Source organism: Lipotes vexillifer, unplaced genomic scaffold, assembly GCF_000442215.2.
Source record: "Lipotes vexillifer unplaced genomic scaffold, Lipotes_vexillifer_v1.1 scaffold230, whole genome shotgun sequence".
Lineage (NCBI taxonomy): Eukaryota > Metazoa > Chordata > Mammalia > Artiodactyla > Lipotidae > Lipotes > Lipotes vexillifer.
The window spans coordinates 6,590,912-6,604,598 of record NW_006775143.1 but is presented as its reverse complement, the minus strand read 5'-3'; the positions used below and the strand labels follow the sequence as shown (position 1 = coordinate 6,604,598).

Here is a 13,687-nt window from a genome sequence, read left to right as displayed (position 1 = left end):
GGAAAGGTGGGGCTTCAGTGAAAAACCACTAAAACTAGGGGACTTCCTAGACCTCATTAGACCAGTGAAAACACAGGTTCCAGAAACTCAACAGCAGCTCAAGGATCAGCTGAGGGTGATACTCCAGGGAAGACAAGGGAAACCTCCTAACCAGGAAGCAGGACTCAGAAGCAAGGCATTCAATAATAGGAAGCCACGCTGCTCAGAATTAAAGTAATACTTAGGATCTTTCGGGGGATAGAGAAATTCCGAGAAAACAGCAGGAAACTGGGAGTGTGAAGGAGGCAGGCATGCAAGACAATGCACTTCTTTTTTTTTTTTTTAGTTAAATATGACTTTATTGAAGTAATTTTCTCCCCATTTGGTATGTTCCCTCCTTTTTTGTTGTTGTGGTATAATTAATTTACAATGTTGTGTTAGTTTCAAGTGTACGATTCAAGTATACAATTTTACATATATATCTATTCTTTTTCAGATTCTTTCCCATTATAGGTGATTACAAGATAATGAGTACAGTTCCCTGTGCTATACAGTAGGTCCTTGTTGTTTACCTACCTTATATACAGTAGTGTGTATAGGTTAATCCCAAACTCCTAATTTATCTCTCCCCCTGCCCCCCAGCTATCCACCCCCGCCAGCAACCATAAGTTTGTTTTCCATGTCTGTGAGTCCATTTCTGTTTAAGACAGTGCATTTCACTTGAAGAGCTTCCTACTATAAATATTGGATGTCCTGCTCACAAAGAAAGGAGGCTCTTTCACTGCACAGATCAAGATCTTCAGCAATGGTGGAGGGTAGGTAGAAAAAGGGCTCAAAGGAGACATGAAAATAAAAGGTTCTAAATACTTGGGATAGACACCAAGAAAGACCTGGAACCACCATTGGCAGAGTTCCAAAATTTTCAAAAAGCGTAGAATTCCTTCCCCCACAACACGTGGGAAGCCTGGTGTCAGACTGAATCCAATAACCTCAAGAGAAGAGATTTCCCAAATTAAGTTGAAATTCACAGGGGGTGGACTTCAGATAGCTGAGTAACCTATAGAGGCTGTCACATCACATGCTAGATTACACGCACTACTGATAATCTGGGGTCCACATTGCAAAGGAGGAGGTAACGGTAGTCTCACTTTCTGAACTTGACACCATGGCCCCCTCGTTATACTCAAGCTAGAGATCTCATCTCCCACCACTTTCTCTAGCTCACTCTGCTCCAGCCACGCTGGCTCCCTTGATGTTCCCAGAACATGCCAAGGACATGCCTGTCATTTGGTGTTCCCCCTCACTTCCTTCAGACCTGTGCTTACATGTCTCTTTATAATAGAGGCCTTCCCTGACCATCAATTGCCACTCCCTTTGCCAAGCTTTATTCTTCATCTTACCACTTAGCCCCACCTAACATATATTTCCTTACTTGTTTATCTGTCTCCTCTCCAACTTCCTGACTCCAACCCCATGACAGCTGAGTCTGTTTTATTGCTGTTACCTTGTCAGCTATCAGAACCTGCCTGACACACAGTAGATAAGAAATGAACACTTATTAAACGAATGCATTTACACATTCATGGCATTTGAAGTTTTTGCTCACAGTCCAAGGTTGAAAAAAGCAAGGTGGGTCTAGACTGACTTATGCACTAGGTTCTAGGAACAAAATTTTCCCTTTTTTCTTTTTAAGCACTAAATATTTAGTAAAAAGCAGTAGATGTACTGATTAAAAATGAGGGCCCCAGGGCTTCCCTGGTGGCGCAGTGGTTGAGAGTCCGCCTGCCAATGCAGGGGACACGGGTTCGTGTCCCGGTCCAGGAGGATCCCACATGCCGCGGAGCGGCTGGGTCCGTGAGCCATGGCCGCTGAGCCTGTGCTCCGCAACGGGAGAGGCCACAGCAGCGAGAGGCCCGCGTACCGCAAAAAAAAAAAATAATAATTAAATAAATAAATAAATAAATAAAAAATAAAAGTGAGGGCCCTGGAGCCAGAATGCCTGTATTCAAATCCCAGTTGTACATCTCACTAAGTGTGTGATCTTGGGCAAGTTGCTTAACTTCTCTGTGCCTCATGATCCTTAATCTGTAAAACGGGAAAAAAATAATTTTTAAAAGGTTGGGTAGGTTTGGATTGACCAAAGGATAGCACTTTGAAAAATGCCTGGACATCCTCAGTGCTCAATAAACAAAGCTAGTATTGTCATCATCATTATTATGTACTAGGAACCATTCTAAACATTTTACTTGCATTACGTCACGTGTGAATCACTCAGAAGGTAACTGAGGCCCAGGTGCAAGAAGAACGTATCTAAGCCATTGGCTTTTCTTTTTTAATTGAGATGAAATTCACACAACATAAAATTAACCACTTTAAAGTATACAATTCAGTGATATTTAGTACATTCACAGTGTTGTACAACTATCACATAACTTTGCTTTTCTAAGTTTTGTATCTCTGGGACTCATGTTGAGAAATGGGACAATGAAACTTGGAATAAGATTAATTCAACCTTAAAAAAGAAAAAATTTAAAAAAAGAAAGATTAATTCAACTTTGGAGGTACCTAAGAAGTAACATCTACTACAAAAAAAAAGATTTATAGGATGTAACAGTTAGAATGCACTTCCTGTCTCAGGGAAGCCACTCTAAGGGAGGCTTAGCAGAGAAGGCACTGGGGAGGAAAGAAACTGGAACTTGAGTGCCTTTACACGTTAATTTACAGGGAGAGGTGGGTGTTATTTTTAGACTTTAATTTCTCTGAGGATTTAATAATTGGAGGAAATGCATATTCAAATTGTGAGCATTATTCTGTAGCCAGAAATGTACGTGGGGGCTAGGTTTATGCTGTCTGGAGGTCTTCATCGTGCAACCTCTGCTGATAGAAGGCACAATCTGAGAAGAAAAATACAATAAAGAGTGAATTTTCAGCCTCCGGTGCTGCATGGCCCTCATTTATGTCTACTGCATTTCAGAGCCTTCCAAGTACAAAGACCAACGTGCCCACTACTGACCCACAAAGATCAGTCGGTGAACAGGATAAAGCCCTCAGGAAGGTAGGAGCAAGACCTATCTTATTCTACTGTTTTCTTTCAATGGTTGCCCAGAAATTTGTCCATTAAACCCAACTGATGAGGGACTTCCCTGGTGGCACAGTGGTTAAGACACCATGTTCCCAACGCAGGGGGCCCAGTTTCCATCCCTGGTCAGGGAGCTAGATCCCACATGCATGCAGAAACTAAGAGTTCGCATGCCACAACTAAGGAGCCCGTGAGCCACAACTAAGACCCAGCACAACCAAATAAATAAATAAATATTTTTTTTAAAAAAGCAACCCAACTGATGAAAGAACAAAAGAAATGGTAGAGACTTCTGCATCCCTCCCCACCAGGGAGCGCTGTGGAGTTGACACAGCCGCCTCTATTTGGCTTCCTTGCAAGCAACAGAAGGAGCCTGACCTGCTTTAGGCCACTGTTCTCTGTGTTGGGTTAATGTGCTCGTATGGCGCCGTCAGGAGGCCTCCTTGTCCTACCCATGTCCAACACACTGCAGCTCACATTTCTGATCTGGAAGTTAGTTCTAGTTGCCCATAATGACTACCCTTAGGGTTCAGCTGTCTTAAATTGGAGGTGAGAGATAGGAAGCCTTACAGTATTCTCAATCCATCACTCCTAGGAATTCCTGAGTAAAGCAGTCCACTCCTGGTCTGTACCATCTCTGAGCCAGAACCCAAGTGGGAAAGGGGAGAGGTGGTAAGATTCAGGGACACTGTGCCCCAGAAAACATTGGTAGTTTGTTAGAACTAGAACCCAGGTCTCTTGACTCTGAGACTATCATTCTTTATGCTGCCCCATGTTGTACAGTTCAATACACATATTTAACTTGTTGTCTTAAGATACCAAACAGTGGGCTTCCCTGGTGGCGCAGTGGTTAAGAATCTGCCTGCCACTGCAGGGGACACAGGTTTGAGCCCTGGTCCAGGAAGATCCCATATGCCATGGAGCAACTAAGCCCATGCACCACAGCTACTGAGCCTGCGCTCTAGGGTCCGCGAGCCACAACTACTGAGCCTGCGTGCTGCAACTACTGAAGCCCGTGTGCCTAGAGCCTATGCTCTGCAACAAGAGAAGCCACTGCAATGAGAAGCCCGCGCACCACAAGGAAGAGTAACCCTCACTCTCCACAGCTAGAGAAAGCCTGTGCACAGCAATGAAGACCCAACGCAGCCAAAAATAAAATAGATTAATTAATTAATTAATTATTTTAAAAAAGATACCAAACAGAAAGACATCTACACCCACCTGCTGGTGCAGTTGTTATTGTTATTTGCACTGAGTGCTGCTCGGGAGATCCCAGGAGGGTGACATTCACTGTGTACTCAGTTGCTGGATACAGATCTAAACACACCACTGCGGTTTGTTCCCTCGTTGTGAAGTTAAATGATGTTGCGTGATAAAAATTATTCAGATACCACCTTTGACCTAGAACTTTAAACTGTCGTGAGATTAAAAGAAAGTGATGCATTAAATTCATTTGGCTTGCAGATGTCTAGACTATAAGCAAAATGGAAAGAAAGCAGGAAGGTTCCTTCTACTTGTCCTCACCCACACAGAATTATTTTTAATACAATAGCAGGCTAAACTGGACAAGAACTTTACAAAGCTACCCTACGTACCCTATTCAACCTCCCTCTCAACCAGCTATAAGACTAAGCTTAAAATGCGTAACTACAGGGCTTCCCTGGTGGCACAGCGGTTGAGACTCCGCCTGCCGATGCAGGGGACTCGGGTTCGTGCCCCGGTCTGGGAAGATCCCACATGCCGCGGAGCGGCGGGCTGAGCCTGCGCGTCCGGAGGCTGTGCTCTGCAACGGGAGAGGCCACAACAGTGGAAGGCCCGGGTACCGCAAAAAAAAAAAAAAAACCAAACCAAAACAACAACAACAACAAAAAATGCATAACTACATCTCAGATGGACAAAATGTCAGGCTATTCTAAAGTAACCCTTTGAGCCTTCCCAGGTGAAGGAGGCTGTACTGGAGTTACTGGGCAAAATTCTTTTCATTTTTTTTCATTCATAAGGAATCCATAGACAAGCCTCATGGAACAGACTTTTTACACTGTACGAGGACTACCCCAAATTATGCATGCAAAGCGATTGAGTCATGGTACTTCACTGGAGCCTTCCTATTAGAGTTCTGGAAAACAGTTCTTGGTCCACAGAGTCATCACACACACTGGTAACCCAATAATGCTCTAACCACTGCCAACTCAAGATGTATGTATAATATAGGGATTTATAAGAGGAAAAAAAAAAAACATGTGAAGGTCCTAGAAGTAACATGATCAGCCCTTGATCAATCAATGTGCTTTAGCTGGATGTACATGTTTTTTAGTGTTTCCTTTGATGCTTGTGTCATTGGCTATTCCACCCTCTACCCTTCCTCATCACTGTCATTCTTCCACAGACATCCAAGACCCTGGCTCATTTGGGAGATTCCTCTCTCCCCCGATTCCTATCATTCTCTTGGGTAACATAAAGGTCCTTATAGGCAAGCCATCAAAACTTGGCCTCAGAGTTGCTTGAGTTCAGTGCCGTGAAGTTCCTCCATTCTGCTTCAGCTACCCACATCCACCACCACATCCTTGACTGTCATCCTCTGAGCTGCTCCACCAAGATCTCACAATTCCTTGTTCTTCTGGACCACTCATTCCCACTCAGTCTGATCTCTCTCAGGAAATCCCCCAAGATTTCCTCACTCAAGATTTTCTACCAATATTTTAATGCCCCCATCCTCATCTTCCCACCTATCTTGGATACCATTGTCTATCACTTCCACCATTCTCTTTCCCTGATACCCTCAACACCCTTGCCGCTTTGTTCTCAACTTCACCCATTCTTGAAAACTCAAAGCCCTGGGCCAATCCAGATGTTTGACTTCACCACTTCTGCGTTCAGACTGCTGCCCTCTGCTGGAGAAAAACCTCACAACTAAGGAGGCTGCATTTCTATACAAAGTCAGTCTCATCCTAAACTACATGTAGTTCAGTCTATAAACAAAAAATTACTTTCTAGTTAACGAAATTTGGATCACACTGTCTGTACGATTTTATAATATAGTCCTTTTACTTAACAACATATTAGAAAGTTTTTCTCTATCATTAATTCATTCTATAAATAGACAGACTGCCTATTATTTACCAGCCAGAGTATACAGTGTTGGTTATACAATAGTAAATAAGATACAGGTCCTAACCTCAAGGAACTCACAGGTAAGTATCTAGGCAAATAAAATACCCAGGGATAAGTGTTATAATACATGAAGCTGGAGGAGTACCCAGGAGGGACACCTGACCCTCCTCTTTGGGGATCAGGGAAGGTTTCCTCATCTTAATTGTGGACCGAAAGAGAAATTAGCATTAAGCAGGTGAGTTGGGGCTGTGAAAAGTAAGGGTAGGAAAAACAATTCAGAGCAGGGACAGCGTTTGGGGGAGGAGGTCAGTGAAGGCCTCCCACCAGGGAGATGACTGAGCTGAGCACTGAAGGACGAGCAGGAGTTATCCAGGTAAAGGAGGTAAGGGCTTTGCAGGTAGGAGAGTCACCTATGTGAAGACACAGTGCTAAAGGGAGCACAGGAGCCTTTTGGGGGGTACAGGGCCCAGAGCTTAGAGAGCAGATTAGCCCTAAAGAAATCGATTTAGGAGTCTTCAGCATGGAGATGGTCAAGGAGGTCAAGAGAATGGGTAAGACAACCAAAGACGGGTATAGAATGACAAGAGAACAGGGAAGGCACAACCTTGGGGGGTAATCAGATTTAGCTTGTGAAAGAGACAGAGAAGGCTCAGACCAACAGGAGAAAAAGAGACCATTTCAATGGGAATATTGGTCCACAGCAACAAATGTTGTCCAGTGGGAAGCAGATGGTATTTCATGTCTGCATAGTGTTCTATCCAATAAATGTATGATTATTTATTTAATCAAATCCCTATTGATGGACATTTGTTTCCAATTTCCCCTATTATAAATAAAGCTTCAGAGAACAGTTTAATCTTTCTGTATATGTTTGAATAATTAATTATAGTACACTTGTGGAAGTTTATGGATCCTAACAAATAACTATTCCAGAAAAGTCATGCCAATTTAAGGGCCCACAGCTGTGTGTAGTAATACTTTCTCCAGGTTTACAGAAAAATCGTGGTATCTCATGATTTAAAAATTCTTTTCATGTGTGTATTCATGTGTGTTTGGGCAGTATCTATATTCTCTTTTGCAAACTGCCTTTGAATGTTCACTTCCTTCCAATGGATTTAAGAGTGTTTCACATGTTACTTAAATTAACCTTTGTCTAACATATTAATTAATCTTTTTTCAATTGAACTCTTTAATCATTTTAGTGTAGGACATGAAGTGAGAATCATTTATCTACTTAACCAAGTAGTTAACCAGTTGTCCCAGAACCATTTATTTCTGTACGCATTCAAAAAATCATCTTTGTTTTATATTAAGTTATTTGGGTACCTGAATATATTTCTAGGTCCAGTGTTCTTTCCAATATTAAAATTTGAATATTTCACTCACCTGCTTAAAATCCTTCAGTGCCTCCATATAGACATAAAAAATAAGATCCAAGCTTAAAAGTACAGGATACAGGAATGATCACTATTCAGATTTTTGCCTCATCTCCTCCTACTCCCCCTTGCTTTCTCTGTTCCCCAAGAAAGCCACATATTCTCAATTATCCAATAAGCTACTCAACTTGCCCACACTGCCCTTCTTCACCTCATCCAACATCTTTTATCTGGTGAATTCCTACTTACTGTTTATGACTCTGCAATGTTTCTGCTTCTTGTTAAAAAAATTGTACCTGGACATGGGGACTTCCCTGGTGGTCCAGTGGTTAAGACTCCGTGCTCCCAATGCAGGGGGCCCAGGTTTGATCCCTGGTCAAGGAACTAGATCCGGCGTGCTGCAACTAAGACTCAGCGCAGCCAAATAAATATATTTTTTTAAAAATTGTACCCGGACATATATACACATACATACAGTCTCCTATTCCATTTATTTACTTACTTTTTATCAAAGCTCTCATTACACCATATTGTAGTTGTCTGTTTACTTGTATGTTTATATTAGTTTGAATAGAACTTCCAGGTCCTAATACACGATATTCTTTTGGTAAATGGTTAATGAATTAATTCTAATGTAATACTTACTTAGTCTACTCTCTGCCAGATGATTTGCTAGGCACTAAAAATGATACAAAAATAATAACTTTCAGTTCCTGCCTGAATATACTTATAATTTTACTTGAGATTTGTGATGTTTATAAATTCAAGTTAAGTGAGGACCAAGAGTCCTGCAATAAGTTTCTTTAAAACCCACATCCGAGTGTGAATTTGATGACAAAATAAGCTGCAACTATAAATGAACCAAAGTAAAATATAATACATGTGAAATATCAGAGAAAATGAGAGCAAATCACCCAATAGTGTCTTCCTTCAATTTAGTCCCTCACTTGCAGCCATCTCACATCCATCTCTAGAAAATAAAATCAAACAATCTAGAAGTTCATTCCATTAGTGTTTTTAAATACTCTGGATCCCCACTTGGAGAGCACCCAAATTTTTAAGTGACACAATTCATTAACGAATAGCATAAGAGATCTTCTTACATGGTACATTCGTTCTGATCCAACTTTCCTAGAATGCCTGTTCAATTTCAAACAAGCTTCATTAAGTATTGAAATATTGAAAATCCTGTCATCTTCTAAGAGATCATCACCTAAAAGATAAGAGAGAACACAGGGAAAGGTTACATCTTCTTAGCAAAACATACCATGGCCAAGGACAACTGAAACTCTGAAAGCCAACAGAGTGTTTTTTAACAGCAGAAGCATCAAATCTGGCTTCAAGTCCTAGCTCTACAACTTCTTAATTGCATGACCTTAGCTAAGTCACCTAACCCCTCTGAACCTCAGTTTCCTTATTTATGGAATCAAGTAATCAGGTTTGCTTTTCTTATATCATAGGCTGTTGAATCAAATGAAATAATGCATATTTTAAAACTGTTGTAGGGCTTCCCTGGTGGCGCAGTGGTTGAGAGTCCGCCTGCCAATGCAGGGGACACAGGTTCGTGCCCCGGTCTGGGAAGATCCCACATGCCAAGGAGTGGCTGGGCCCGGGAGCCATGGCCACTGAGCCTGCGCATCCGGAGCCTGTGCTCCGCAATGGAAAAAACAATTGTTGTAAACTAACAAAGCTGTGAGATTTTTAGAGAGTTAATTCTATCACTTGGATGGTCCATAAGTAAAATGTCATCAAGGTAAGTATATCAATAGCCAGAAAGCCTGAGAACAAGGAAAAAGCTGAATAAAAGTCAAAGGTCAGGGACTAGAACTCTCAGAGCAGGTGTTTCCAACCTAGAAGATGACCAGGCAAGATGTTTATTCTCACAGCAAACAGTATTTCAAGAGCTACTCAGATGAGGCAATGAAATAATCAGAGAGCTGATATTTGCATCGCTATATAGAAAAAAAGTCATTTCATGCCTCCTGCAGACTAATTCATTCCTTCGATGTTCTTAATACAGGAAATGAAAAAAAAAGAAGAATAAATTTGTTACTAATGAATTAAAGAACCCACAGAGAGTCTAGTAGTACCATGGCTAATTTTCAAGGAAAAACAAATTTCCTAACAAACAGGTCTGTGCATTTTCTACAAATGAGAAAAAGTTAAATGTCTATGGAGGGAAGCTTTTTATTACTATAAGATAGTTATATTTCTCCCACGGGAGTCTTTGCTACCTAAGAAGTAATAATGATAACAATAAATTATTCTACTCAAAATTGGAACTGTCCACAACACTTTAAATATCACTGACATAGGCAGCACCAGGCAATTAGCTGTGGGAGAAAATATTCTTGGTTAGCTATAACTGGAAAATGTAAGATACGGTTATGAGAGAGAATTTGAAGACCTATCACAACGTGCTCTCTGTTATCTTCATAGCTTTCATTTTCAAGATTTCATAAGGACACCAGAAACAAAAATTTCCCCATGTACGCACATGATTTTGAGGTATACCAAATATATGTACGTGAGAAATACCACATATAGTATATGTCTGTACACAAACAGAGCATAAAGCAGAAGTATTGTCTGCAGAGTTCCCATCTCAATATGATTTTCCCACCTATAGCCATTATAGTCTGAAAACAAAAGCATCTGGCTCCCACTTCCCACCTCCAACCCTGACAGAAGTGACTGAGAATAGTGAAAATGGGTCAAAATTTGCATCTGGGTTGGAAAGAAGGATTGACTGCCATCCATAAGGCAGAAACATGAAGATATTTCTGCTTAGCACAATGTGGAAGAGACTAGGTAAAGAAAGATGCTGAGAGCTCTAAGCAACATGTCTTCCAAGCAAAGGAGCAGGGTTCCAAAATCTCAAAGGAAGGAATAGGGGAGGACTGGTGCCCATAGAGGTAGGGGCTGGAAGCAAAGATAGGCCACAGGACTGCTCCAGCTGCAGCCATTTAGCCTGGGAGTTCCCAGTCCTAAATTTGCACAGCAGCCTCACCCAGACATGGCAGATCTAAAGTAAAGCTTGGACATCTGTGGGGGTTTTTTGTTTCTTTTGTTTTTTTACTTCACCAGGCAATTCTGATAGGCACCCAGGGTTATATACTCTGCTATCACTATTTCTACTTCTAATAATAATAGCCTTTCCTTAGCACAATGGAGATCAGTAACAGGGAAGGACTTCTAAGGGGAGGTCTAGAGACCTGGAGGTTCCACCTGACAGACAGCCTGGGTTGGCACAAGGAGAGACTTGGTTCCTTCCTGCCTCTGTAGGCTATAGCACCATAATGAAGCCAGGCAATGCTGAGCTGGCCCAAGAGCTACAGCTTCACCACTCAAGATAGCAAAGTGCTCAGAAATAAAACTCGGGGCAGTAGGTTTTCTCACAGCTGCTCTCCAAAGGATACTGGATCATCCAACCAGCAGTAAATCCTTCAAGATGAGATCTGAGATAAGCATACCAATATTATCCAATAAAAAGTAAGATCAAAGGGAATGCCATCCATTTTATTATGAGGGAAATATCAAACCTAAATTAAACTTCTATCTTCCAAGGACAAATAATATAGAAAGGTGGGGGGGGGAGCCCATGAAATGATTTTACAAAGAAGAAGAGGGAGATCACGCCTAGAAGGCAAAGAATGAACACTGTTGAAAAAAAATAGTGAGCAAAATAATGGTAAAATTCAGCAACATCTGTTCTGTACTTTCAGTAAAAAAATTTTAAAGATGATTCAAACAGATGAAGGATGAGATGTAAGAGAATGTGATAGCAGAGAGGAAGCTGGTTGAGAGAGGCAGAAATAAAAAGGGAACTAGAAGAGACAAAAAGAAATGAAAGTGCAACAACAGAATTTAAAGTGCATCAGAAATGTCAATGCAGGGACTTCCCTGGTGGCACAGTGGTTAAGAATCTGCCTGCCAATGCAGGGGACACAGGTTCAAGCCCTGGTCTGGGAAGACCCCACATGCCATGGAGCAACTAAGCCCCTGTGTACCACAACTACTGAGCCTGAGTTCTAGAGACCGCAAGCCACAACTACTGAGCCCACGTGCCACAACTACTGAAGCCCACGCACCTAGAGCCCATGCTCCGCAACAAGAGAAGCCACGGTAATGAGAAGCCCAGGCACCGCAACAAAGAGTAGCCCCCACTCGCCGCAACTAGAGAAAGCCTGCGTGAAGCAACTTAGACCCAACGCAGCCAAAAAATTAATTAACTAATTAATTAATTAATCTTTAAAAAAATAAGTGTCAATGCATAAATGCATAAATGCATATAGAGAACAAACTTGCTACATACTCACAGAAGGCAAAGGAAAAAGGCACGGATATAAAAAAAGAGAAAATAGAAGACCAATGCAGACAGACAAGGAATTCCACATAGGAGTATTTGAAGAGCAAAAACAAACAAAAACAATAATCAGAGATTTAATGTATTCCTAATGTGTAGACAGATTGAAATTTGAAGATCCAAAACCTCACAGGGTACTAGGAAAACTTTGTGAAAAACATTAACATGTATATAACCCATGACTGAAATTTCATGAAAGAAAGCACTCCCGTCTCATTCACTATTGAATTCCCGATGCCTAGAGCAATGTCAAACACATAGTAAGTGGTCAATAAACATTTACCATGTGCATGAGTAAATGATTAAAGTCTTGAACTTCACACATGAAGAAAGCTTCTATGATATCCAGGCTGAAAAATCAGATTGTCTACACAGGAATTTATTTTTTTAATCACACCTTCAAATTCCTCTTTCAAAACTTTATAAATTCCCAAAGCCAATGTGAGATGCCACCAGAATTCTGACAACAAAGGTTTTGGCCCAAGAATTTTATCTTCAATCAAGTTCCTATTCACTTGTGAAGACAACAAAAGGATATTCTCAGATAATCCTGGGCTCAGAAAGTATCCCATTCCTCAGTAAGAAGATAGAAATCACTGTGCAGAGAGAAATAAAAATACAGAGAAAGACAGAGATGCTTTGGTATGAAAGAACTGGTAGTAAACACTGAAACTATTAAAACATATACCTATTTAAATAATGGTTATGAATATTGCTATAAATTAATATAAAAATGAATCCTTTAAAGATGTAGTACATGTTAAAAATATTAAAAATAAGAAGCTGGCAATAAAATGCTGTATTAAACCAATAACATAAGGGAAGCAAAAGGGGGAAGGAAGAAAAGGAAGTAAAGAATGCTAACTTCCTTATCTTACTGGGGGAGAAGTTAACATTATTTCAGTCAACACAGGCAATAAGAGAAATACACATTCAAATAGGATTTTTTTATTTTTGTTTTTTAATGTGTAATGCAGAATAAAAGCAAAATCTATACTGTCTGAACCAATGAAAAAAGAAAATCCGGGGCTTCCCTGGTGGTGCACTGGTTGAGAGTCCACCTGCCAATGCAGGGGACACGGGTTTGTGCCCCAGTCTGGGAAGATCCCACATGCCACAAAGTGGCTAGGCCCATGAGCCATAGCCGCTGAGCCTGCACATCTGGAGCCTGTGCTCTGCAACAGGAGAGGCCACAACAGTGAGAGGCCTGCATACTGCAAAAAAAAAGAAAAAAGAAAATCCGTGCAGCAAAAAGAGAAAACAATGGACATAACAACATAGCATAAAAAAGAGAAAAAATTAAGATGACAGAAGAAAGGAAAACCATATCACAAACAACACTAATGTAAATTGCTTAACTACTACTTTTCTCAAAAAGGTTTGCAACATATGCTGTCTCCTAGAGTACATCTATAGCAATGTTATCCAGATAGCTTTTAAGAAGAACAAAAGGGGGGCAAAGGCATATCATGCAAATAGAGCACAAAGAAATCAAGGAAATCGGGGCAAAAAAATAAAATTAAATAGGCTAAAGTGAGCCACTTCTTAATAGTGGAAGTTAGAATCTACAGTTAAGATATCAATCACAGGGCTTCCCTGGTGGCGTAGTGGTCGAGAGTCTGCCTGCCGATGCAGGGGACACGGGTTCGTGCCCCGGTCCTGAAAGATCCCACGTGCTGTGGAGCGGCTAGGCCCGTGAGCCATGGCCGCTGAGCCTGTGCGTCTGGAGCCTGTGCTCCGCAACTGGAGAGGCCACAACAGTGAGAGGCCCGTGTA

The 13,687-nt window shown here is 41.2% G+C and overlaps 1 protein-coding gene across 1 annotated transcript in view; it reads right to left on the bottom strand.

Annotated features, from left to right (window-relative positions):
- The window catches only part of SUSD1 (sushi domain containing 1), a 135,065-nt gene that overhangs the window by 69,282 nt on the left and 52,096 nt on the right, over positions 1-13,687 (bottom strand). The window contains exons 9-10 of the mRNA XM_007449808.1: positions 8,649-8,758; positions 4,280-4,472 (exon numbers count right to left, since the gene is read on the bottom strand). Of these exons, the coding sequence (XP_007449870.1) occupies positions 4,280-4,472; positions 8,649-8,758 (303 nt within the window). The remainder of the gene's footprint in view (positions 1-4,279; positions 4,473-8,648; positions 8,759-13,687) is intronic.